At 36.6% G+C, this 27,237-nt stretch overlaps 1 protein-coding gene across 11 annotated transcripts in view; it reads left to right on the top strand.

The window, feature by feature from the left end:
* PCNT (pericentrin) overlaps window positions 1–27,237 on the top strand; it is a 138,195-nt gene that overhangs the window by 78,344 nt on the left and 32,614 nt on the right. For 10 of the 11 annotated variants that reach the window (XR_005554654.1, XR_005554653.1, XM_039326406.1 and 7 more), the window contains 9 exons: window positions 1,906–2,058; window positions 3,379–3,546; window positions 4,325–5,371; window positions 5,843–6,367; window positions 10,836–10,938; window positions 12,014–12,174; window positions 12,553–12,744; window positions 19,850–20,048; window positions 21,428–21,650. Coding sequence is in view for 9 of the 11 variants with exons in the window: in XM_039326406.1 (XP_039182340.1) it covers window positions 1,906–2,058; window positions 3,379–3,546; window positions 4,325–5,371; window positions 5,843–6,367; window positions 10,836–10,938; window positions 12,014–12,174; window positions 12,553–12,744; window positions 19,850–20,048; window positions 21,428–21,650 (2,771 nt within the window). In the remaining 2 variants the exon portion in view is untranslated. The remainder of the gene's footprint in view (window positions 1–1,905; window positions 2,059–3,378; window positions 3,547–4,324; window positions 5,372–5,842; window positions 6,368–10,835; window positions 10,939–12,013; window positions 12,175–12,552; window positions 12,745–19,849; window positions 20,049–21,427; window positions 21,651–27,237) is intronic. The other variant, XM_039326405.1, reaches the window with a different exon arrangement.

The raw sequence follows: 27,237 nt of genomic DNA, 5'->3' as shown, positions 1-27,237 counted from the left end.
AACTGCTAGGGCGATCCATCGTACTTTACCCCCAGGGCTGGAACCTAGCGGTCAGATGGTTGAATCCCTCTTCTTCTGGCTTGGTGTCCATCTCCTCTGGCTGGGATGGCACGGGCTGGGGTGGTCATCTCAGCTGTCACTCTAGCGGTTTCCAGAGCCCTCATGGAAGGGCTGGGGTTTGCGAATTCGCTCTGCAGGACCTCTTCTTCCTTGTCCTGGCCCATGACTATCTAACTCCAGCAGGGATCGGCCTTTTCTTCCTGGAGGTTTTGAATGCCTCCACCAGCATGTCAATGGCTTGCTTGAGGAAGTGGTCGCTCTCACCCTCATCTTCACTGACATTTAGCGATCTCTCTATCTCACGCTTCCAACTGGGTTGATGGCTGCCACACTTGAGGGTGACTTTCCTAGCTTTCTTGTCCCAGTTGTCTTTCTTCCCCACTCCAATCGACCATCTTGGTTTATCACGAGTGTCCGCCTCTTTGGACAAGCTGGCAGAGTCCAAGCCACTGCTGCTCGGGCAAGCCTTCAGCACGGCCCCCTCCAAGCGCTCGGTTTGTCTCTTCTCACCTCCATGATTAGACATCATTTTGCACGGTCCCCATGGTAGGATTAGTTCTTCAGGTTGACCACTTTGCAGATCCTGCCTAATGTAAGGACCTGCCTCCGTTTCTCTACCAAGAAAACAGAACACTTGAAACTGGCATCATTTCAAAAGGAAGTTTTAGTGGCAAGCACAGAAAGCAGGAAAGCTAGGCAGGATCTGAGGACTTCCCACCCAAATCAATAGTTTAAACCTACAAAACAGTAACCCCACCGCAACTGTCCATCTGGTCGGTTCAAACAGGCCAATCCACAGGTGACATTGAGCTGTGGGAAAGCAACTGATAAGGCACCCCTCTCAAGGTTGTTAGATCTTCTCCAGTTCCTCCCTGCGCTCACATAAGGCAGATGGCCCTGAGGCATTCCTTTCACACCCCCTAAAGGATACATCAAAGCAGATGAGGAAACAGTCTACGTGCACTACAAGCCCCCGGTATTCCCCCTCCCCCTGTAGGAGAATGGCAGAACCCGAATAACCTAAACCCAGAGAATATGCATGATTAATAATTGAGGGTTCTGACATTGCAGGAAATATATTACATTCTTAGGGTGGGACTCCTAGCAGCAAATATTTCCTTTTTTTTTTAATTCTTTATCAGGGACTCTATGATCCATATACATTGAATGTCATGTGTGCAGAGTATGTTCAGAATCTTCTAAAGTTTACAGATTTCTTGGAAATATCAGATTCAATATAGGGGCAGAGGGCAGAATAATTCTTCACCTATAGCTATTCCTATTATTTTAGAATAGACTTCATCTTTACCTTTTCCCATTGATAAGTCTGATGGTCTGAGTGAAAATCTACTGAATTTCCGATGCTTTAATCCTCTTTCCTTGTAGTGGCCTTTGCAACTTACAAGGATCATCTCTGCCTCCTGAAAGATCCCAATTTAGTTTCTATCCATCATGGGCAGATGGAACATTTGATTCTATCTTCCCTCAGGTACAAGGAGCACTTAGTCTTATTTAGTTTTCAGAAAAATCTCCATGGTTAAATGGAGTATGCAGAAAACATTTCCATACTTGCACAAAATGGCATTTATTTAATTTCCACAACCCACAAAAAGAATTAAGTCTCCTTTTAGCATTTTCCAAACTCCCTCTGACTTTTCTGATCTGAAAAAAGGAAGAGGCAAATTGGGTATCATTTTTTTTTCTTTTGATAGTTGTTTAAGAGTTTTCTAACTGAAATACATATAATTATATAACTAAATAAATTGAACTTTTACAAAGATATGTTGATAGGATGATTGAAGACAGTAATATTTTGTTTGATTCCATAATTTCATTTTGCTTCAGGTTGCTGATTTATTAGAACAACTTGAACAATTTAAAGAGAATTTAATGAAGAAAAATGAAGAAATCTTACAGCTGAAATCAAAATTAGAAGTGGGAAAAAATGCTAACATCAACAAACTAATCCAATTGAAAGAAGAAAATGCACATCTGAAAGTATGCCTGCAATTTAATTTTAAAGAAAAATCATTTCTTTAGAGATTGTGTTCCCTATAAACTACATATTATTACCTTAATTAAGGAGAAAGCATATAATGTGTTTGTGGAAGAATTTGCCACAACAGCAATGCCACAAAACATTAATTAAAACTAGGCCTACAGATTAGTTTAGGTGCACACCCTTTATTTTAAGCAAGTAACAATAAGCATGAGTAAAATTGGAGAAACATTGCACTAGGAGAGGATGGTATGCAAATCCTAACTCTAATTCTAGTGTCTCTGTTCACAATTGAACTTCTTTAGCAGAACACTGAAGTCAGTTAGTCTTACAAATATGTTTATATTCATATGGTTTTCAGAAAGGAATGAAGAGCTGTTTTTTCCATTTACATTAGCTGAAATACTAATATTGGTATTTTGATAGACTTCCCATCTAATTTCTAGGAAAAATTGAAGGAACACTATTCATTTCTTAAAAATAAGTTTTTATTATAGACTGTAGTAATTTACCAGCTGGCTCCCTTTGAGTTAGATATTTATCACTCAGTGGAAATAGACATAAAAATACAAATAGAGCAGTTTTGCTCTGACTGGTGAAATTACTTGGATGAGCAACAAAATGTCTCAGATTAACAATTCAACTTTCAGACACCTTTGGCCTGGACAATTGAGTTCTCATTGACATACAAATAGAGCAAGGAACCTAAAATCATAAATATAAGTAAAATTTTGAGGCACTGAAGACTGTAAATTTTAACTGGGTTATCTTTATATTTTATATGCTAGCTGATGTTTACATTGTATACAGCAGACATTAAAATATATTTTGCTTTTAAAGTGCAAGGCTTATAGGTGTCTTCTGCTTGGAAGTATAAGTTTCCCCCATTTAGAAGCTGTGTCTCAATCCTGTTTGCAGCTTGATGTCTGAGCTCAGATACTACTAATGCTAAGAATCTTGCAAACACAATCTGTTTCCTAGAAAATAGGAAAATGTCTTTGCACTTCTGAGCAGAATCATGTAACAGTGCAAACATATTTTGTTAAACTTTACCCATCTGCAAGCCAAAAGCTGTTTTAATCAAGGCTATGCTATCTCATAATATTCCTAATAGCAGAGGCAGTAGCAGTAATTTGTTCCAAATTTACCATAAGAGAGAAATTGCTGATTTATTATCTGTAAACTTAAAAAATATTAATTTTATATATTCCACAAAGCAGGACATATTTGGAGTGTCAGCATGCTGCTTTCTTTTTGTCAAAAGTAAAGGAATAGATTGTGATAGATTGATCTGTCTAATGCAGAACTCTTTCTGTTAGGAAAACATAGAAAAATTGGCCATTCAGTGTCAAAATCCAGGTGAAAATGAGCTGGTTATTCTGCAGTTTCTCAAATCCTTGCTTGAAGAAAAAAATCAAGAAACTGATCACCTGAATGAACAAATTGAGAGACTGGAACAAAAAATAGAGAATAGCAAGGAAAATGAGGTAACAAAATATCACTTTTTAAATTTGCCTGCTAATGAATCTATTGATATATATTAAATTAATGAAAACTTAGAGGTTCAAACAGATATAACAACAAAATTGCTACAAACTCAAGCATGTGAGAATATGAATTTAGAAGTTTTTACTGCTGAAGTATTAAGTTACTGTAAATACTAGATTTTATTTATTGACCTAAATGTGACAAATACAGGTAGTCCTCGATTTACAATCACAATTGAGCCCCAAATTTATATTACTAAGTGAGATATGTGTTAAGTGAATTTTGCTCTATTTTATCACCTTTCTTGCCACAATTTTTAAGTGAATCAACTGCAGTTGTTAATAACATGGTGTTAAGTGAATCTGGCTTTCCCATTTACTTGCTTGTCAGAAGGCGATCACATGACCCCAGGATACTGCAATCATCATAAGTAAGAGTTAGTTGCCAAGTGTCTGAATTTTGATTATGTGACTACGATGATCCTGCACTGGTGTGAAAAATAGTCATGTCAGTATTTTTCAATGCTGTTGTAACTTTGAACAGTCACTAAGTGAACTGTTGTAAGTCGAGACTACCCGTAATGGTTTGCTTGAGTAATCATTTCTTGTCAACCCACAATCACATTTTTATTTGAATTCTTAATTAGTTTCTACTTCCCAATATTAAAGTCATTAAAAAGAGCTCTCCACATAGATCACATAAAATATAAATATGTTTGTAATACATGTTTAAAATACAAAAGATATATATCAGAACTAATGCGTAGTAATGTTTCAGGTTCTGGAAAAGCAAATGCTTGAAACTGAAGTCATGAAATCAACTATAGAAGAACTTCGTAGTGAGAAGGAAGATTTGTTAAGAAATAAAGCAGAAGAAATCGAAGAGCTTCATAAAGTAATTAAGAAGCTTCAGAAGGAGTCAGGAGCTCTCATACCTGTCTGTCATGAAGCTGAAAATGGGCAAGGCAATCCAAATAATTTTTCTTTGGAAGAACAAAAAGAGAATCTTGATAATAAATTTAAGGAAGGGTCACAAAGTCTTTTAGAAAACAAAAAGGGTGATGACAAGTGTGCGTTGCTTAGGAGCAGTCAGAATGAACTTCAGAGAGAACTAGAAATGTCTTTGATGGATAAAGAAACTGTGCAGCAGTTGCTTAATGAAAAAGAATCTCAATTTAAAATGGAATTTAAAATCCTAGAACAAAATCTTGAAAACGTTCAAGAATTTTGTAAGCAGCAATGTTCTGAACTAACATCTTTACAGTTGTTATACAAAGAACTGCAAGAAGAACATATGCTTCTGAAGGTGTGTGTAATGCAAAAGGAAGATGAAATGAAAGAGATGAATTCATGCAGTCAAGATCTTAAAGTTAACCTAAGAGAGAGAGAAATGAAACTGTTAGAAACAGAACTACAACTCCAAATAGTGTCAGAGCAGAAAGTAGAAAAAGCAGCTAAAGTTCAGCATATGACCGAAAATATTATGAAACTTGAAAATGAACTTAATATTATGACACAAACACTGCACAATAATGAGACCACTTATCAAAGAAAGATAAGTGAACTTCAAGTTACTGTTGCAGAACTGAAGTCTGAAATTGAGAAAAAGGTGGAAGAACTAGAATTACTAAGGTCTGAAAAAGATCTGTTTCACTCACATCTGAAGATCCCCATGGAAAAAGACCAAGACAATTACCAGAAAAAAGTTACATGCCCTAAGACCCTTGATGTTGCCTTTTTTCCTTCTGAAGAAAAAGAGAAAGGGGGAGAAGAAAGAGATTTAAGTAATATGCTTTCAGCATCTGCTGAATTTCCTTTTCCACTGGTATGTATTAATGCCGAATTACTGCTAAATCTTAAAAATAGGAGAATCAGAGGTTAAGAGAAACCCAAATTATCAATCGTTTTTCAGTAAGCAGAATGTGCCCATTACCAGTAATACTAGCTTGTCAAGAGTTATATTGCTATGATGTTTCTCTACAGAATTACTCTCTAAATATATTATCGAAAGAATGGGTCAGTATATTTGCATAAAATGATATATATCATTATCTATTGGGAAAAATACCACAACTTTAGGAAATTTCAAACAAATTCACCTTGAAGTATCACCAAATGCTAGATGACCAGGAAAAATAAACTTTTCTGAATTCATACTGAGAAATGTAGTTGTGCTTCATTTCTTTTATAGGAACAAGGTATTTGCACAAAGCTCCCTATTTTCTGTTTTATCTCAGCTAATGTTTGGAAGTATTCAATTTACAGCCATTTTCTAAAGATTTGTATTATTTTGCAGGAAGAAGATAGTGTGACTGATCTGCAGATCTCAAGCAGAAATCCAAATATTCACAATAAACAACCCCAAGACATCCCTTTCATTCAGAGAAAGCAAACAGATCCTAATGAAGTACAACAAAATCTGAAACTTCTTTTTAAAAAAATGTGGCAATCGAATCAGGATTCTCAAAACTCACAAATCTCTCAAACAATACCTGATTGTTTTCAAAATATAATCATGAATAAAACTTTGTGGGATTCTCCTGAGAATATGAGAAAAGAGAACCAAAATTTAGAGTTTCAAGCAAGTCTTTCCCTAACACCCTTTTCAGAAGTTGAAGTTATGCATAGTATAACCTTTGAAAGCCTATGCTCAGAGAACTCAGTCATCCAGGGAGACACCCCTAGAGTTTTAGAATGTCCAATTTCTTACTCTAATGGCAACGAGGACGCAGCAGCTGCCAATCTCCACTTCTTGTCTTCTGTATTCTTAGAACCCACCTCTTCTATTAACAAGTCCAATGGTAAAGAAGAAGATGTATCAGTAAGTGACTAATTATTTCCACATTCACATTGTTTTGCTGCTGAGTCATGTATCTTCAGTTCCCATGGAGACTAAATGAGTTATGAATAGTAAGTACTCTGTCATAGTCCTTTTTGTATCATTTCACCATGAACTCTTGTCAGGAAAGCAAAGGTAATTCTAAGATAATACTGCCGTGGCCTTTTAGTAATTAATTATATGTAAGTGACTCCTTGAAAGTAAATATAATTACTTTAGGAAATAATAAACACAATAGCAGTGATCTAACTATTATAACAGTTGAATGTAGGATTATTCTACCACCCATTAATTGTTCCAAAGAAAGTGTTACTGATTATCTTGTGCATGCTTTGAAAGTGATTGGGAAGAAATACTTCACTTTTTTCATAAGTGCAGCATCTCTATACATTAAATCAGACTTTCCTTTTTTTAGGCTTCTGTACAAGCCTAAAAGAATGCCAGTCTGTTTTTAAAAAAATAATTTAATGTGATTCTTAAAGCAACTGCACTTATTTCAGATTGACATGAAAACCTAAAAAGAGGGCTTTTATGATTCGAGAGATTCTATAATCACATGAGATTCAAAATATTTCTGAATAATATTTGATTATATTGATTATGTTGAACCATGCAAGCTATAAAAGCAAATTCGTATAGATTAAGCCAAAGGTTTAACTACTCCAGTACCTTGTTTCCACGTGGGAAACTTTTAAAGGATTTCTCATGGAAGTCACATCATTAGTGCATTGGTTGTTGGATGAAAAAGGTGATCAAAATGAAAAATTAATGATGGGAACATCATTAGGGAGGGAGCCTTAAATCTACTTATGTCCTGGGGTTCACAAGAACAGGCAAAGGTATCTAAGAAGTCATACTGTAGCAGGTGAATTCTCCTCAAGGCAAGGTGAAGTTATATATAGTAGATCAGACATGTCAAACACAAGGCCCGCGAGCTGGATCTGGCTCGATATGTGCTTCTGTCCAGCTCGGGGACCTGCTCCGGAAAAAGCGAAGGACCGGCCTTCTGCACCTCGGACCAGCCCAGGCCGACCGAGCTCTGATCTACAACCTGGTTGCGTCCATCAAAGCCAGAATGCGCTTGGCCTTAAATCCAAAGCGAGGTAGGAAGTTGGCAAAAAGGCTTTTTATTCTCTCTCCAGAGAATAAATTTCCTACTTTGCTCTTCCTCTTCTTGGCTTGTCTCTCCGGAAAAGAGAAAATAAAATCATCTTCCCCTAGTCAATCTCCTCTTCCCCTTTAAAAATCCCTCCACAAGAGCCCCGCCCCGTCGCCAGCCACTACGGAGGTTGCCTGAGCTCCTGACCACTCTGCTGAATCCACAGAGCTCTGGCAAGGCCTCCCAGCCAGCACTGATCCCCCCCCCAACTCTCCACTACACTTTCTTCCTTCCTTCTGTCCTTCTCATCTCTTTCCTTCCTCCACGCTCAGGAAGGGGTTATGGGAGGGGGACAGATTGCCAGTGCTGCCATGTTGCCGCTGGTCTTGCTATCCCGTGGGGGGGGTCTGTCCCAGTGAAAGGAAAGCCTCGTGGCTGCGAGGCTGGTGGGAGGGGGGGCTGTGCTGATCTACAACCTGGTTGCGTCCATCAAAGCCAGAACGCACTCAGTCTTAAATCCATGGGGCAGCCCCGCTCTGCCCCCTGGTGTGCATGCAAGTGGACGCTGGCACTGGTTGTCTCCTGTGTGCACACCCGGGAGGCAAGAGAGAGGGGCAGCTCCTTGCTGGTTCCAGTGGATCTTAGGCTGAGCGCGTTCTGGCTTTGATGGACGCAACCAAGTTGTAGATCAGTGCCACCCCCCCTCCCAACAGCATTTCCAGCCTCGCAGCCACGAGGCATCCCTTTCAATGGGACTGCCCCTGCCTGCCCACATGGTATAGGAATGGCCAGCAGCATCATGTTAGTGCTGGCAATCTCTCCCCCTCCCATCACCACTTCCTGAGCGTGGGGGAAGAAAAGAGATGAGAAGGCGAAGGAACGGAAGGAGGGAGGAAGGAACAGAGGATGGGAAGAAGGAAGGAACAGGGAGGAATAAACAGGGTGGGAGGGAGGAAGGAAGGAACAGTGGAAGGGAGGGTGGGAAGGAGGGAGGGAGGAAGGAAGGAACAGGAAGGAAGGAATGGAGGGTAGGAGGGAAGAAGGAAGGAACAGAGGAAGGGAGGAAGAAAAGAACAGAGGGAGGAAGGAATGGAGGGTGGGAGGAAGGAAGGAAAGAACAGGGAGGAAGGAATGGTGGGAGAGAGGGAGGGAGGAGGGGAGAGTGGGAGGGACCATGTCCCACCCTCCTCTGCCAGAGACCCTCAGATCTGTCCCAGTCCTGCCCAGGCACCCCTGAAGCGAGTGATGTCGAGATGGCCATGTCCACCCAGTAGGCCATGCGTACCCCAGCCACACCCACCCAGTAGGTCACGCCTATCCCAGCCACACCTGCCCGCCCCCCCAAGGGCAGCCCTCTGAAATTGAGTTTGACACCCCTATAGCAGATGGAATCCAGTGAAAGATGCTTAGTTAAGAGGCCTAGCAGGCATGGTTGAATGAAGCACATAAAATCTACTAGATTGGTCAATATAGTTTATTTGGGATGCTTAAGTTTTTTCTAATATAATAGAAGTTTGTTGCTTTAACAGAATTAAAACCGTGTGAAGCTTTATGTAAGGAATGAAGAACTGTGGTGTAATCTGACCCATACCAAAGAATCTGATTTCCCTGAAAAGGAAGCTGAGTTTTACAATTCAGATTTCTATATGCTTGAAGAGCTGTAGCATCTGCCCGAGGTTCATCCTCTAAGAAGAAAATTCTTCTTAATCTTCTCTTATTGGGAGTCTCTAAAAGAAAAATATTGAATTTCTCAGCCTATCTCTGCAAATTTGGGTAGCCAGCACTTGAGACAATTATAAAAATAAAAAGTACATCTAATAACTCAAGGAAATTAAGAATAAACAAAATATCTTGAGAAAATAGAAACTAGTTTTCCTATCCCCTTGCTGTTGTATAATTTCCTTTCAACCTGCTCAATTCTAATGAGGAAGTAGAATTGAAAAAAGACCAGGCACTCTGTTCCTGTCACATCACATGATGATCTGCACTCAGATAGCCATGTGTTTTGTAATACAATATATTGTGGAAGGTCTTTTTATTTATGCTCCCCTTACACTGAGGGAAAATTATTAATTATTATTATTAATTATTTTTGCAAGAAGCATGTGTATTTTGTGAAGCCTGTTAATGTATTACTGATAGGAATTATGGTGGGAGTAGTAGTTCTGTGCACAATGAAGCTAGAGCTCTTACCTGAGGAGGGTTCTGAAGAGACCACTCACTTTTCTTATGTTCCAGGTCTTATTATTCAGTTGAATATTTTCCCCATCTAAATGGATCTTTTCCTAACAGGATTTTTTTTTTTTTTAAGTAAAACTGTATTCTTGCAGTATTGAGTCTGTTGCTTCCAAAACTCAGCATGGGATTGAAGTATTTATTGGTGTATTTAAAAAAGACCTCCCTCAGCAGAACTTCTCATGAGAACAAGAGTTTCTGTAGAAACCTAAGTTTTCCTCAAGTTGGGGTGCAAAGATATCATTTAGTCACTGATAAGAGGATCTCCTACTTCAGGGCTCCTTTGGGTACAATATAATATGACTTGTATGTAAAATATGTAGAATCCTGCTTCAGAATATTCAGCAGTGGGGACACATTTAATTCTTGAGTGCTTTTGTGCTTTGAAAAGATTCAACCTTTGGTGAAGGGTTGTACATATCTTGAATGTAGAAGTTCACACGTTTTCCTAGATTCAGTCCTGAGCCTATATGTCCAATTTTTAGCAAGGATTAGCCGTGCGTTTGTACCGCTAATACAATGTTAAGCCTATAAATGCTTAAAACTTTATAGTGTACTATGAAAAAATGTTCAGAAATTAATGTTTCATATTGTTTCAGTCATATGGTTATGTGCAACTTGTGATTATAGTTATAGCAGTTTCCCTAGTCACTGGTCTATTTCATTGTTCACAATGTAGATTATGACTGATTTAGAGCTGCACAATTTGGGACCAGGCTTTTTGAAAGATAGGAAGATAATTTGGGGAGAATGTGGGAAAGGAACGTCTGGGGAGTTATTTTCAGAAATAGAAGTTCTCTGTTAAAAGAGTCCAGATGAATTTCATCTTTCCTAGTTTTTGCCAAGATATCCTAAGTCAAATGTTTTAAGGCTTTTAAATAAATGTAGTTGCTGGACACTTTTTATTAGCCCTATTTGTAGTTGTGTTAATTTGGTTTTGATGTTAATTTGTAATTTTTTGTTTAAAACATTAGCCCATTTAGATCTGTTTTTAGAACAAAAGTATGGAAACAGAGCATAAACATGACATATTAAATAAATAAAAGCAAGAATGGTTGTACATCAATCTTTAATATATTTAGGAATTCATTCCATTTTCTGTATGATATCTGATAGGTAAACAACGCTGAAGTCTTCTCTCTGATGCCACCTGAGTTACAAGATGGTCTGAAAGTAACAATGTCCAGACTTCAAAGTGCAAGTGCTGAATATGGAAGCAGTGAGTCATGGATACTAAAATTAACTTGGGAGCATTCCATGACAATATTTTGGGCTAAAGGATGTCGAATAATTTATAAGAACAAAACCTTTAAATAAAATAATTAAGATAGAAAGGTTTTTTGGTTTTTTTTTCAGAATGAAAATACCCATAATCTCTAGTTAGCATGGCCAGTGACTTGGCTATATGGGAGATGAAATAAAGTGTATCTAAAGAGCAGCAGTTTAGAAAGTCATTTGAATAGAATTTAAATACAAAAAGCTAACAGCTAAAAGCAGTAGAAAATCACGTTACCATTTGTTGCACTTTGGCCCTCACAAGCATTTTGCTTTTGGTTGCATTGTATGCTTTATTATGTTAATTATTATCTTAACAAATTGCATCAAAAATACAAAACGCAAAAAATAACATAAAAGTAATAAAAAACAAAGGAAGGAAGGAAGGAAGGAAGGAAGGAAGGAAGGAAGGAAGGAAGGAAGGAAGGAAGGAAGGAAGGAATTTATAGATATCCCATATCCATGAAATGTTAAATAATATTTAAATGTTTCTAAATAAAAGAATAACTGATAATATATTATTGTAAAATATTACGAAAAGTTTGCCAAACTTATTGCATTATTTTTTGATTAGCAGATAAAATTGTTTTTTCAAAAACAGATAATTTACTTATCTCTTGATAGAGAATTAATGCTATTTTTCCAGTTTCTCAAAATAACTCTGTTAGCAACACTCCAGGTCTAGCATAACTATAATTCCTCATAATCAGATTCCTAAGTTTAAGGACCTAATTTAACACAATATTATTATCTTTAACATTAAAGGATTTCTCCATAAATCTACTGTTATAAGTGAAAGTGAACAAAGTGCCAGTAAATAGCCTGACATTTTTCTGAAAGCCCAAGTCATTCCAGGTGCAATTAGCTTGCCCCTTTATAAAGAAGGGTGAGTTAAACCTTTATAAAGGAGATAAACGTGGCTAGTTACACAATTTAAATGAAATTCAGATGGTTAGACAACTGCGGATTCATTTGCACCAGCTCTGTTTCAATATCGTATTTAATACTCTATTTTTCAGATACTAGTTTAGATTTGATACTTCAGCTTAATCAGGCAGAGCCAGAAAATAAGGTATGCCAAAACAGCAATGTCATGGCTCCTCTGCAAAGTTTTGGAATGACTCCAGATGTCACTGCACCCACAGTAAAAGAAACAGAAATGTTGTCACAACAGCTAAAGGTAATATCTCGTAAATAAATGGGAGATCTACTATCTATATGGAATAGCAATATTTTAAATAAGGTATTTATTGATTTCAACAGAAGACAGAATATTAAGAAACGTTTTCCATTTACTCTGTCTTCTTTTTAGTAATTTTCTTACATATAAACAGCAATTGTTGCTGGAGTTTAAATTCGTACTTCGTCCAACACAAAAACCTGGGCATGAAAATTAATAATAATAATAATAATTAAAATTCTCCTTCAAGGGCAGAGCATGTAGAAATCTTAATTTACAAATTGCAACATAGCAAAAAGTCAAACTTTCAGATGCTAAATGCCTTGTTAAGTGATGACTTTCTGTTCTCCTTAAGTAACATATTTCATTTCTTTTCAGAATGTGCTGAAGATGGTATATGATGAGAGTTACAAAATACTTGTTCTGTCAGAAAAATCTCTACCTCTTGATGATGGTGATAAGATTCAACAAGTTCCATTGGTGGAGGGTTGGCAAAGAGAGAGACTAATCTTGGTTGATATAATACAATCACTGAAGAATTATCTCAAACAATCTAATAAAGAAAACAAGGTACATGGATACTATAATATTTTTGTTTACAGTGAGTCACTAATTATTAATGTGTATAATTAATATGTACTTAACTATTACATACAAAACAGCAAGAAAATTACAGTTGCCAGGGTTTTTTAAAAAAAAGTTTTATTGGTTTTTTCCCCATACATTCAGTAATAATTTTTCAACAAATATGCTGTCTTGAGTTTACATTCGGTAATACATATTTAATTCCTAATCCTTTATTCTTTCTTCTAGCCATCGATAAAATAAGTCCCAAGTTTGATAATATTCTGTTTTTTCTTTTTCTTTCAGTCTCATAGTCAGTCTATCCATCTCTGCGCATTCTGGTATTTTTTAAATTATTTCTTCATCTGATGGTATTCCTTCATTTTTCCAGTTTTGCGCAAATATAATTCTTGCCACTGTTGTGACATGCAAAATCAAATATAAGCTTTGTTTGTTAGTCTTTTCTGGCATTATACCTAATTTAAAAAGTTTAGGTTTAAAATCTACATGTTCTCCCAACATCTTTTCTAGTCAGGCATGTATCTTTTTCAATAACAATTTACTTTGTCACATGTTCACCAAACATGATAAGTGCCTGGCTTATGTTTACATTTCCAACCTCTATCTGACATGTTTTTGAACATTTTTGCTAGTCTTGCTGGTGGCAAGTGCATCTATAAAACATTTTATATAAATTTTCTTTGTAGGAAGTTGACATTGTCAGTTTGTAATTTCTTTCCCATAAATTTTGCCATTTTTCTAATTCTATATTGTATCCAAAATTTTTTGGCCCTCTTATTGTTTCTTTAACTTGTTTGCTTTCCATTTTCAAAGAATAGAAAATTATACATTTTCTTAATTAGTTTCTCATCAGAAGTTAATAATGTCTTATCAAATACAGTTTGTCCCTTATAAAATCCATACAGTTTAACATCTTTATCATATCTAGCTTGCATTTGTAAATGTGCCCAACATGAGAAATTGATACCCTGATTTTCCATTTCTTGTTTAGATTTTAAATTCCCTTCAGAGTTTAGAATATCTCTATATGCCCAGATTTTTTCAAAGTTCACTAAATTTGGGTGTATAAATGCTTCCATTGTTGACAACCACCCTGGAATTTTCAAATATATTTTACATTTTATTTTTTCCCATGTTGTTAATAATGCATTTCTTATATAGTGATTTTGGAAATATTTATGAACTTAATTTTTCCTGGACCATAAAAAAGCGTGCCACCCCAATTGTAAATCATGCCCCTCCAGATATAACAGCCTTTTATTTTTGAGAGTTATCCAATCTTTTACCAATGTTAATGCAGATGCTTGATAATATAAAACCCTCTCTGGTAAAACCAAGACCTCCATTTTCCTTGGCATCTTGTAACATTTTCATCTTAACTCTATATTATTTCTATTTAGAACTTTCAAGGTGAAAATAAATAACAATGGAGATAATTTATAAAGTTCTGTCCAAAGTCCATTATTTGTAATTGCTGAATCATAAATTGCCAGGAAACATTATCAAATGCCTTTTGGGCATCTAGAAATATTAGTGCCAGTTGTTTCCTGGATGTTATTCATAATATTCCAATACATCCATTATTACTCTTAAATTATTTTTAATTTGTCTCTTTGGCAAAAAACCATTTTGGTCTCCATTCTATAAATTCTCTTTCTTTTAGGTCCATCTTGATTTGTTTTGTATTCCTCTCTATGTCACTTTTAAAGGGTTGTAAGTTGCCCATATACCTGGTTCTATCTCATATTCCTGCATATTTGTCCTCAGTTCAGATGTCATCCAGATCATGTTGATTCTGGACCAGGATTTTTGACTATTTGAATAAAGTGTATATTGTAATTTTCCTGGATTGATTTCCCTCCAAACATCTTGTACTCCAATTTCTTCTATCACATTAAAAAAGGTCTTAGTAATCTTTTTCTTCCAGTTTTTCCTGTTTTACTACTTTTATAGTCTAATGTTCCATCCACTATCGCATTAAAGTCTCCTACTAAACAAATGTTTTGATACTCCATTTCTATTATTTTTCTATGGAGATCTTCATAGAATTCTTCCTGGTTATTATTTGGTGCATAGATTACTACCAACAATGTTTGTTTTTTATGTAAGTATATTTCTACCATCACAATTCTTCCTTCTTCATCTGAATAAATAATTTTAGAATCTATTGTCTTTTTAATATATACGACAGCACCTCTTTTTTTCTGTTGTGCTGATGCACAGTATAGTTTCCCAATCTTTGGGTATTCCAACAGCTTATAATATTGTCTTTTTACATGTGCCTCTTGCAAACAAATTATATCTATATTTAATTTCTGAAAATTAATTAGTTTTCTAAAAATGTTTTTTTTAAATGGGGAGTTTAGTCCATTTATATTCATTGAAAAAAAAATCTGTTTTCTTTCTCCATTTCAATTATTTATATTTAGGTCTAGTCAATCTCGTAATCCTCTGTTCTCTGGCAGTTCCTTCACTCTCTTGATCAAATTTCTCTTTCTGTTCTCCTGTTGTATAATTACTTCTTCAGTTGCTTCTTATATTTGTTTCTGATCTTTTCTCAATGTTGCATTCCTTCATCTAAGAACGCTCGATTTCTTTCATCAACATCTTCTGCTTTCCAAACTGAATCCAATCGGTATCTTGTATTATTCCAGTTAGTTAAAATCCCTTCTGGCATTAACCATCTGAAATTTAAGCCTTTTGCAATCAGCTTTGTAGTTAGGAAATGATATTGTCTTCGAGTATCTCTTACTCTCTTGGGTATCTGCTTTAACACCACGATTTCTTTATTCTTGTATTGTAATAGCCCATCTCTAACTTTTCTCACTATTTCATCTCTTGCTGTTTTCTTTATAAATCTTACATGCACTTCTCTGGGTAGTTTATATTTCCTTGTGTAGCTTGAATTCATTCGAAATATTTCATCTATCTCCATTTGCATCTCTGCTCAGTCTGCTTTCAAAGCCTCTGCCAGGAGATCAATAATCACAACTGCTATATTTTCGTCTCTGTCTTCAGGAATATTTTGAAATCTTAAGTAGTGTTCCACTTTCTCCATTTCTAAGATCGCCACCACCTCATCTAGATTTTGATTTGCTTGATCTAATTTTTCATTTTTTTGTATTAGTACTTCCATTTTTTGTCAATATCATCTGATTTATTTTCTACTTTCTGAATTATTTGTTCATTTTTAACAATCATTTGGTGGTGGACTTCAAATTGTGTCTTTATGTCCGATATTTGTTTGTTTAATTTCTCAAAATTAATTTTCGTCTCTTCATGTTTTTTTTGTATTGAATGTTGAATTAATTTTAATGTAGTTTGCATCTCATTTTGAGCAGTGCTTATTTTCTCGTGCTGCAACATTGTTTCGATAGATCCCTGGCTTGTTGGGCTAGATCAGTGATGGTGAACCTTTTAGAGACCGAGTGCCCAAAAACTGGCCCCGCCCCCGCTCCACCCCCACTGCCCTGCTCTGTCCCCCATCCCCTGCCCCGCCTGCCCACAGGACCATTCACCGCCTCCAGGGCCCGCTGCTGATCACCCAGGCAGCCTAGCAGCACTATGGTGGCTACACCCTCTGCCCGCGCCCTGCAGCATCAACTGCATGATGGGGTGTGAGGGCAGAGTCTGGTCTACACTGCCTGGCTGCCATGTCCTTGGCTGCACTGCTCCGTGTGGGTCATGCTCTTGGGTGACTCTCCTTCAGGGGGGCTGCTGGAGAGGGAGTCGCGGAGGGAGGCAAGGCTGGGGTAACAGCATGTGTGCCCACAGAGAGGGCTCCGAGTGCCGCCTCTGGCACCTGTGCCATAGGTTCACCACCACTGGGCTAGATGTTCCAACAGAGGATGCAGAGGAAGTCTTTTTCATAAGTCTGGTGAGATTTGATGTACTCATTTTTCAAGCCAACTATCTTAGGCTAAATCCAATATCTCAAGGAGAGAATACAAAGTAAAAAAAGAGAAAAAAGCCAACTATCGTAGGCTAAAACTCAACCCAAAAGAACAAGCCAACTACTTTAGGCCAAATCTAAATCCTCCACTTGAGTCACAGATGTAAAATGCCCACTGTCTCCAAGTAATTCCTGTTTTGGTTATATTCAGAGTCAACAGATATAATTGTAGAAAGTCTTTTCACTTATAAATTCACACAAAGACACTTTGTTTATACCAGGTGTTGTTTCAAGATCAAACATTTTCAGGTTCTTTTATTTAGTATTACTGTAGTATCTCCTTTCACCACTAGATGTCCTCTACACTGTTTTGTCAATATCTGGTTTTAAAAGATTATTACAAAGTTTTTCTTTTAAAGTTCTTTATAGATTATTTACCCTAAGAATTATATCAAAAAAATTTTTTTCACATCCTGTATGCTAAGCAATCTTTCTTTGAATAAATCTAAGTTCAATTTTTTAAGAATGTTTTTAATCTTCCTTAAAATCCTTCCCCCTCCTGTAGTTGCTCGCCGCTTTTAACTCTCTTCTCCTCTAGTCCTTCTGGGGTCTTTACTTCATAGCTCTTCCCAATCAGGGGATCAACATTTCTATGTCCAAATGGAAAAGGAATGAAAGAGCAGGCTCACCTAGTTTCAGCATGCTGTTAACAATCAGCTGTTTAGCAGAGCGCCAAGGCTCCTCACTTTTCTTCCGGCTGGCAATGACTTGGGCTGTCTGAGCTTACCAGGCAGCATTTCCTCCGTCCTTTTAGAGGGTTTCTTCAATCCATCTGGACCGACCTCTGTCTGGTCTCAACTCCTGAGGCATCCCTCCTTCGTTGCCCCTCTAGGGCAACTTTCCAATCCCTTGGGGTCGCCGGGCAGAACGAAATCGGGCTAAGAAGCCAGAGCCCTGGCTTCTTCCACCTGTCTCATCAAACGCCAGACCGGAAGTCCTATAGTTGCCAGTTCTTTAGCTAGTATTTGCCTTCATATGCATCTAGTTCTTCTCAAGAATCTAGAATGTCATAATGTATCAGTATAGTTACCATATGTGTAGATCTAAGCAGTGTGGCCTTGAATGAAAACAATTTACACTTATAAAGCAGGGATAAAGACTTGCAGCTAATAATTTTACCTATGAAACACATTCTTAAAGAAATTCAGGTTACAAAGGACTGTTGGAGGAAAAGCAAATTCTAGAACTAAAGAAAAAATATTGTAATTGCCTGAAAACTAGACAGATTGATAGGATATAACAAATCACCAATGATCTCTTGGAAATTTAGCTCTCACTGGAATAGTTAATCCCATGTGTACTTGTGATTAAACAATTATGATCTATATGGGCAAGTTGTCAGAAAGAAATTCTTTCTCCAACCTTCTTTCATATATCATTTAAACCATATAAAAACCTTGATAAACCTGAACATTTTTGGAACAAGTTGCTTTGGATTGAGAAAAACTGAACTGTTCATCCAGTACACTTTGCCAATCATTGAACATGGAGTTGCTGTAAGAGTGGTATAGCAGTCAATGCACAGGAAACACTATACAATGGAAGGAAGAATGAATTCAGTTAAATACCAAGGGTTAAGGCAGAGGTCTTCAAACTTGGCCCTTTTATGACTTGTGGACTTCAATTCCCAGAATGACTCAGCTAGGCATGCTGGCTGAGGAATTCTGGGAGTTGAAGTCCACATGTCATAAAAGGGCCAGGCTTGAAGACCCCTGGGTTAGGGTTATGACCTACAAACAATGAAAGAATTAAAGCTGAAAAAGGATGGGTATTTCAGCAAAATGACCATCTAAGCACACCTCAAAGTCAGCAACAATGAAGTACTTACAAGAAAGAAAAAGGTTTGGGTATGGTGTTTACTGTCACCAGATTTCAATATTATTAATAATTTGTAATGAAATCTCAAATATGCGGTGCAAAGGAGAATATTTCTGAATTAAAAGAGTATTTCAAAGAAGAGTGGGGGGGGATCTAAAAGCATGTATAGAAGGCTGGCTATAGGAGACATTTGGAATTAGGATGTGTTAAAAAGTACTGATTGAAAACAGATCCAAATATTTGCATCTGTCATGTTCACTATTTTCCAATTCTGAATCTATAAGTAAATGAACATAAATAGTAAACATACATTAGAATTTGCAGAGAAATGTCAATATTAATTGTTAGGTCTGCCTCCATTCAAATCCTAAGAAAGAAAAAACCCAACTCCAAGGAGAAGAGGTACTTTTACTAAGAATGAATTGATAGCAGCAAAAGCAAGGCAAGATCTGAGTAAAAACTGCGTGAAAGTTACACATTGAAAGTTTCCCCATAGCCATCCCCCCATGGTCCAACCCCTGCAGACTAATCAACATCCAGCATGATGTTATGAGAAATCTTCTTCAGCAGATGATGTGCACCTCTGGAGGCCCAGGACGGTTGGCCTTGATGGAGTTTAAACATCTCCACTCCAATGATGAGCGATCCTCCCTTCCAATTCTTACATCAGCTCACTTCCCCGACCCAAATACCACACACCCCCACACCCGGTTTCCATGGCAGCCGAGGATAAGCAAGTGGCAAACTGCAAGCAGGAAATCCGGGTGACATTATCTTTGTATCATGTATGGGTTGTACCAACCTCCATTTTTTAAGAATGCATTGAAACATACAATTAGACTAAATATCTAAACTTTTGCCTGCAACAGTAAAGTGAAATGATGATTTTCAACTGCCACATTCTGCTCACTAATACTACACTTGAAGCAAGCTGCTATTTTTTTTCAGTATTTTATTTCTAAAAAAAATTAGTCTGGAAATCACATACCATATTAGGAGCAAAACAATTATATATTACTTGTGTCAAATTATTATCTATACATATTTGTGGTTCATTGAAATATGCATGCATGTACACATGCAAATCCAAACCAGTGCTAATATAAACAACTCAAATTAAATCTTTTGTTTTTCCCCTAAGGAACCAGAAAAACATCTTACAAATCTATGTAAATTCAAGTGGCCTAAAAATGTAAATGACATGTAATTCATAGTTTGAATCAGTTTTAAATTCTGTTCTGAAAAAATAGGCACGTGAATTTACATCTTTTAAAAAATCTACCATATTCTTTCAGTGTATGAAATGAACTTTTTTTTCAGGAGGAGCAGCAACCAAAGAGAGTTGTTGAACATCTTTCATCCTCAGATAGGAACAGCTTGCTTTCTGATATGCAGGATCTTGAAATTCAGTTGAGACTTACACAACTTCAAAGCCAAGAGAAGTTACAGGAACTCCAAGAAACACTTATAAATACAGAGAAGCATGGGAAAAAGCAAGAGCATCAGCTTCAAAGACAGGGTAATGTATTTTTCTTTTCTTCTCATTGTTCATTTGAATAAATAAATATTAAAAATAAAAATCAATAATTATTCATTATTGGTTTTGTTTACATTTTTGTGAATACTAGATACTAGGCCACTGAAATATATATCTGGTTCCCAAATCTGTGCTGCATTACGAGTGCATCCTTTCTTGTTTGTATCTTTTACCCCTAATATACTTCTGTACCAAATATTAGAGAATCGGATAAGCTGGATAAGGAGTTCTCAATTCTGAATACTCAACATCTCATCACTACCTATTTGTAATTTCTTGTATCCCCCACTAGCTTGTATCTTTCCTAGCTGATAAAAAATTGTCTACCAAAATGAAAGTTTGAGAATCTCCAATTAATGAAATATTAATCAAAATATCTCTTAAAATATATTAATTGGTTGTATTATCCAAGTACTATGTATATGACCTTATTATCCATGGGTTTTATTGTATGCAATTACATATATCTGCAGTTGGAAATTGCTCACCAGATTTCAATATCTATTCAGGATTTCACTTATGTATGTTTTTTATGTATTTTCTGTCACAAAATGGAACAAATGAACACTATCGCATATTGCAAAGAACACTTTTCATGGGTATTCTATTTATTCATGGTTGTTGATTTCGAATGGTTTCTGTGAATAACAAGAACAACCTTTGTATCATCAGATTTAAATTTATCAAAAGGGAACAAACTCAGCAAACTTATTTCCTCCTTCTTACCTTGTCGTACAGCCATACTGGCAAGTTGTCTCTCAAATATTCTTGTTAAAGCAATTTCAAGCAGATTCAATTTGGTTTGAACAATGAAGGGAAAGGGAGACAGATGGTGAGAGCATGTGATACAATAGGTAGTCCTCTACTTATGAGTACAAATGGATCTAAAATTTCTGTTGCTAAGCGAAACCCTTGATAAGTGAGTTTTGCCCCGTTTTATGACCTTTCTTGCCACAGTAGTTAAGTGAGCCATTGAAGTTGTTAAGTTAGTAACACAATTGTTAAGTGAATCTGGCTTCTCCATTGACTTAGCTTATCAGTAGGTTGCAAAAGGACATTGCAACCGTCATAAAATGAGCCAGTTGCCAAGTGTCTGAATTTTGATCACGTGCAATAGTTGTAAATATGAAAAACAGTCATGTCACTTTTTTCAGTATCATTGTAACTTGAAATGATCACTAAATGAAGTGTGGTAAGTTGAGGACTACCTTATTATCCTAATTGGCCTTCTATCTAAATTAAAACTTTATTTTTAAAAATGGTAAAGGGAAGATATTGGGAAAATATGTTTGGGGAAAATATAGAAAGCTTAGGAATAGATTTATGTATTTACTTTTTGCAATGTTTAAATTTATTCTCAGTTGAACTTCTAGAATATAAACTTCAGCAAGAACAATTCATTGCAAAGGACCTGCAGGCTTCCCTAAAACATGAACAAGAGAAAGCTTCTGAAATGCATGAATTGCTGAAACAGGAACACACTGCAATACTGAATTTGAAATCAGATCTTTGTGAAAGCAAACAAACAAATGAGAGGTTAGAAAAATCTTTACAAAAAACCCAAAATGAAGTAATTAAATACAGGTAAAGATTTCCAAATGGATTCTGCCTTACATTTTTGTTAATGCATTGCTATCGGTATATTATGAAATTTCTCTTTTTTTCCCACAAGAGTTTTTAAATAAGATGTTTGCAATCCTCTGGAGAGTGGGATCATAGGCAAATTTTAGGGGGGAGGGAGTTGTAGCCAGCTTGTCTATACAAGGGACCTCTATCACAGAGCTCTGCAACCAGGGCCATTAGGATTCTTTTAAATCTGTCTTATCTTTCTTTTTTATTCCCATATACCTATCTATAATTCCCTCCCAATTCTACTATCCTCAGCAACATTTGCAAGCCCTAAAGTAGGGTTGATAGCCTCTTCCCTTTCTGTAGTACAATTTGGCAGCTACTTTGCAAAGAGAGATGGGTGAGCCAGTGTCAGCCTGGATTCATATAGCAACTGCAACCTCAATTAACTGAGGACCACTGTCTCTGGATCCTATGTATCTTCAGACATGTGCTGTGTGGTGTGGGAAGCTGCCTTGTAAGAATAACAAAATAGAACAGAATAACAAATAACAAAAAAAAGCTTCTTTCAACATATAAAAAACAAGAAAAAAGTGAAGGAAATGATTGGCCCCTTAGTGGGGGAAAGTGGCAAGAAGGTGACAAGCAACAGGAAGAAGGCAGAACTATTTAACTCAGTTTTTGCATCTGTCTTTACACAAAGAGAAAAAACAGACCAACCTATCAAAAATAGTGCCATAAGAAACAGAATAGAAGTTAAGATAGGCAAGAAGATGGTAAGTGAGCACCTGTCCAGCCTAGACGAGTTCAAATCACCAGGACCAGATGGTTTACACCCAAGGTTCTCAAGGAACTGGCAGATGTGATCTCAGAACCATTGAACTATATTTTTCAAAGATCCTGGAGCACTGGGGAACTACCAGAGGACTGGAAAAGAGCTGATGTAGTTCCCATCTTCAAAAAAGGGGAAAAACTGGATCCAGGAAATTAAAGATCTATCAGCCTGACCTCAATACCTGGGAAGATTCTGGAAAGATAATCAAACAACGAATCAGCGAACACCTAGAGGCAAACAAAGTCATTACTAAAAGCCAACATGGGTTTGTCCAAAACAGATCATGCCAGACAAATCTTATTGCATTCTTTGACCAAGTGACAAAATTAGTGGATCAGAGGAATGCTGTGGATATATAATTCACTTGGATTTCAGTAAGGCATTTGATAAAGTAGATTACAACCCACTACTCGATAAGATAGAAAAACGTGGGTTAGACAGCATCACTACCAGATGGATTCGTAGCTGGCTGACCGGCCATACTTAGTGTGTGGTCCTCAATGGAACCTAATCTAAATGGAGGGAAGTGTGTAGTGGGGTGCCCCAGGGCTCTGTTCTGGGCCCAGTGCTCATCAACATTTTCATCAACTATTTGGACAAGGGGATAGATGGGGAACTCATCAAATTTGCAGATGACACCAAACTGGCAGGAATAGCCAACACTCCAGAAGACAGGCTTAAGATACAGGAGGACCTGGACAGACTTGAACACTGGGCGCTATCTAACAAAATGAAATTCAATGGTGAAAAAAGTAAGGTTCTACATTTAGGCAAGAAAAACCAAATGTACAGGTATAATATAGGGCAGACATGTCAAACTCACTTTGTCATGTGACATCACACAACGTATCAGGAGAGTTTTGTCATTGCTGGCAATGGGGTGGGCGCAACTTCCACATGACGCATCCGGCCCGTGGGCCGGCAGTTTGACATCCCTGGTATAGGGGGCACCTTGCTCAATAGTAGTAACTGTGAGAGGGATCTCTGAGTCCTAGTGGACAATTACTTAAATATGAGCCAGCAGTGTGGTACAGCTGCCAAAAAAGTCAACACAGTGCTAGGCTGCATTAACAGAGGGATAGAATCAAGATCATGTGAAGTGTTTTTTTTTTTTTACTTTTATTTTATTGAAAATTTTTATTTTTTAAAACATACAATCATTTATAAAAATACAATAAAATTTTAAAATAGAGAACCCCCCCTTACCCTCCCTCCCACCCCACCCCCCCGCCCTTCACGTCCCAGAGCAGAATACAGGGTTAAGAAAAAGAAAGAAAAAGAAAATTATAATAATTAAGAAAAAAGAAAAAAAAAGAGAGAAAGAAAAAAAAATATCATAATTAACCTTTAACTCCATAACTTATAAAACAATTCTCTATAATATTTGATATTCATTCATAAAATAAATAAAACTTTTTAATTCCATATTTTTTCTGAATATAATCTATCCACCTTCCCCATACAGTAATATATCTTTCTTGTGTATGATCCTTTAAATAAGCAGAAATTTTTGCCAGTTCTGCAAAACTAGATACTTTAAATATCCATTCTTCTAAAGTAGGCAAAGAATCTTTCTTCCAATATAGACCTACTAGTAACCTTGCTGCAGTTAATAAATTCAACATCAAAGTAGTTTCTTTTTCATTTAAGTCAACAAAAATACCAAGTAAAAATAGTTGAGGAGTAAACTTTATCTTCTTTCTAAAAATCTTTTGAATGTTCCACCAAATCATAATCAAAAAAGCCTTTACTTTTTTACAATTCCACCAAATATGAAAGTATGTCGCATCATTATTGCCACATCTCCAACATTTGGGCTGTATGTTGGAATACATACAAGATAATTTTTTAGGATCTAAATGCCTTCTATAAAACATTTTATAAAAATTTTCTCTCAAATTTTGAGCTTGTGTAAATTTAACATTTCTTATCCAAATTATCTCCCATAAATCCAATGAGATCGGCTCCTGTATATTCTTAGCCCATTTAATCATACAATCTTTAACCAATTCTGTTTCCGAATCTAACTCTAATAAAACATTATATATTCTTTTTATATGAGCCGGACATTGGTTTTTAATCTGAATAACCAATTGTCTATCTTCTAGTGTTATTCCCTCTTTCTTGTCTACAGTCCATCTATCCATTATTTGTAAATATTGAAACCATGACTGTAGAAAATTTTGCTGCCTTAATACATCTAGGGATTTCAAATGCCAATTCGAACCAGAACAAATTAACAATTCTTTATATGAAATTTTATCAAAATTTGTCCCCTTAGAGGTTCCCTCAATTGCATGTCTGGGAATCCCCCAGATAGGTATTTTATAATTTAATCTATAATAATACTTAAGATCATGTGAAGTGTTAATACCACTTTATAATGCCTTGGTAAGGCCACACTTGGAATACTGCATCCAGTTTTGGTCACCACAATGTAAAAAAGATGTTGAGACTTTAGAAAGAGTACAGAGAAGAGCAACCAAGATGATCAGGGGACTGGAGGCTAAGACATATAAGGAACGGTTGCTGGAATTGGGTATGTTTAGTTTAATGAAGAGAAGGACGATGGGGGACATGATAGCAGTGTTCCAATATCTCAGGGGATGCCACAAAGAAGAGGGAGTGAAGCTATTCTCCAAAGCGCCTGAAGGCAGGACAAGAAGCCATGGATGGAAACTAATCAAGGAGAGAAGCAACCTAGAACTAAGGAGAAACTTCCTGACAGTTAGAACAATTAACCAGTGGAACAACCTGCCTCCAGAAGTGGTGAATGCTCTAACACTGGAAGTTTTAAAGAAGAGACTGGACAGCCATTTGTCTGAAATAGTATAGGGTTTCCTGCCTGAGCAGGGGGTTGGACTAGATGACCTCCAAGGTCCCTTCCAACTTTTTATTATTATTATTATTATTATTATTATTATTATTATTATTATTATTATTATTATTATTATTATTATTAACAGAGTTGGAAGGGACATTGGAAGTCTTCTAGTTCAATCCACTGCTCAAGTGTATCATTTCAGACAAATGACTGTCCAGTTTCTTCTTAAAAGCCTCCAGCACCCACAACTTCAGAAGGCAAGCTGTTCCACTGTTGATTATTCTCACTGTCAGGAAATTTCTCCTTAGTTTTATTAGTTCTGTTGTACTAGAAATGCAGTAGAGGCATTAATAGTGCCACTGCTCTGCTATTTGGATGCTATCTCTGAGTGAGCATTAATAGTGCCACTGCTCTGCTATTTGGATGCTATCTCTGAGTGATGTGTGGGGGAGGGATGAATTGTGGTACATCCTCTGATTTATCAGTACCCATATTCATTTGTTTATGTGGGATCAGTGTGATACATCAGGATCTGTTAACAGGAAAGTCAAGAAAGGATAAGAGAAGGCAGCAGAAAGGAGCAAAGAGAAAGAAGATTCACTCCTATCTTTACTCCTGCCCTTTCAAGTGCTTTGCACAACCATACAAAATATCCCAATTCCATACAGGAACAGTCTGGAATCAGCCACCATTCCCAACTGGCTCAGCTGGAAAACAAAATGCCAAGTGGAAGGAGGAACATTTGGGTGGTGCTGGGATCCAGATATTCATTTCCTTCCTTTTCAGATGAAGGGCACACCAATATTGCCTTTTGGAAAGATCTCAGTAAGCACTTTCTATGGAAGGAGGAGGAGAACTAGGATATTTCCCTTGTGACTGGAAGAGGTTAGAGAAGAAAAAAAGTGACCTACTTCCTGGAATGGAAGAGGAAGAAAGATGGGCACTTATATGTGGAGAATGTCAGCCTACATATCAGCAAAATATAAGTGCATCAGGAGAAGATGTACATTAGTGTGTTTGTATGTTCATTCATACAAATATTTGTGTGTGTGTGTGTGTGTACAGCATGTACTTATTATAAGTTACTCCAAAGTAAATTGCATATGGAAAGTCTTCCCAGTAACATATTATATTTCTGGCATAGGGTTAATATAGTTGTTCTTAAAATTTGCATAGGAAAAAAGGAACCTTCCTGGCCCCTTCAGTAGGATTATCCCATTCATGAAATCATTAGTTCTATTCATGGGAATTTGCATAGAAGGGGGTGGTTCACGCCAATTCACTGATCATTTTGGAGTATATAGCTTCAATCCCTATTGTATAGCACAGTGGTTCTTAACCTTTTTGAACAAATCGCCCCCTTGAGCCAATGAGGAAGTTGTCATCTCCCCCTCCCCCAACATAACCTCTCAATCACAACATAGGAAATAATTCTTCAATTTATGCAAACACTTTTTTTGTTTTCTTTAAAATTGTCATCAGGACATATCAATGCAAATCTCAACTGTATGAAAAATTTTGGTGCCACCTGTAACTTTTTCCCAAACTTCATGACATTTAAATGTAATGACCATTGAAAACTAAATTCAATTGCAAGAAAGTGAAATGCCCGAAAAGAAAAACAGTAACATTTAATGACTGAATTACAAGTGAAATTTAAGACACAAAAAGAAATATAAAAAGGGCATAAGAACAAATCGCAATGCAGGAACTAAGATGAAATGGACATAAGCCAATAACAAGGCTTCATTTTCATAAATCGTTGATTCATCAATCTGCATTACGAATTCTGTATTTTGCAAGGTGTCAATAAGCCTTTCTTCCACATCAGCAGCCATTTCATCAATTCTTTTTGATATGGTGTCATTGCTGAAAGGAATCGATTGCGTGATAGTGCTTGTGCTGGGCCCCAACATTGTGGCAACAATCTGTTTCACTGCTGG

The sequence above is a fragment of the Crotalus tigris genome, unplaced genomic scaffold, assembly GCF_016545835.1.
Source record: "Crotalus tigris isolate CLP2741 ecotype Arizona unplaced genomic scaffold, ASM1654583v1 scf7180000024340.7048381, whole genome shotgun sequence".
Lineage (NCBI taxonomy): Eukaryota > Metazoa > Chordata > Lepidosauria > Squamata > Viperidae > Crotalus > Crotalus tigris.
The sequence above is the reverse complement of the archived record's forward strand: the minus strand, read 5'-3'. Positions and strand labels throughout refer to the sequence as shown.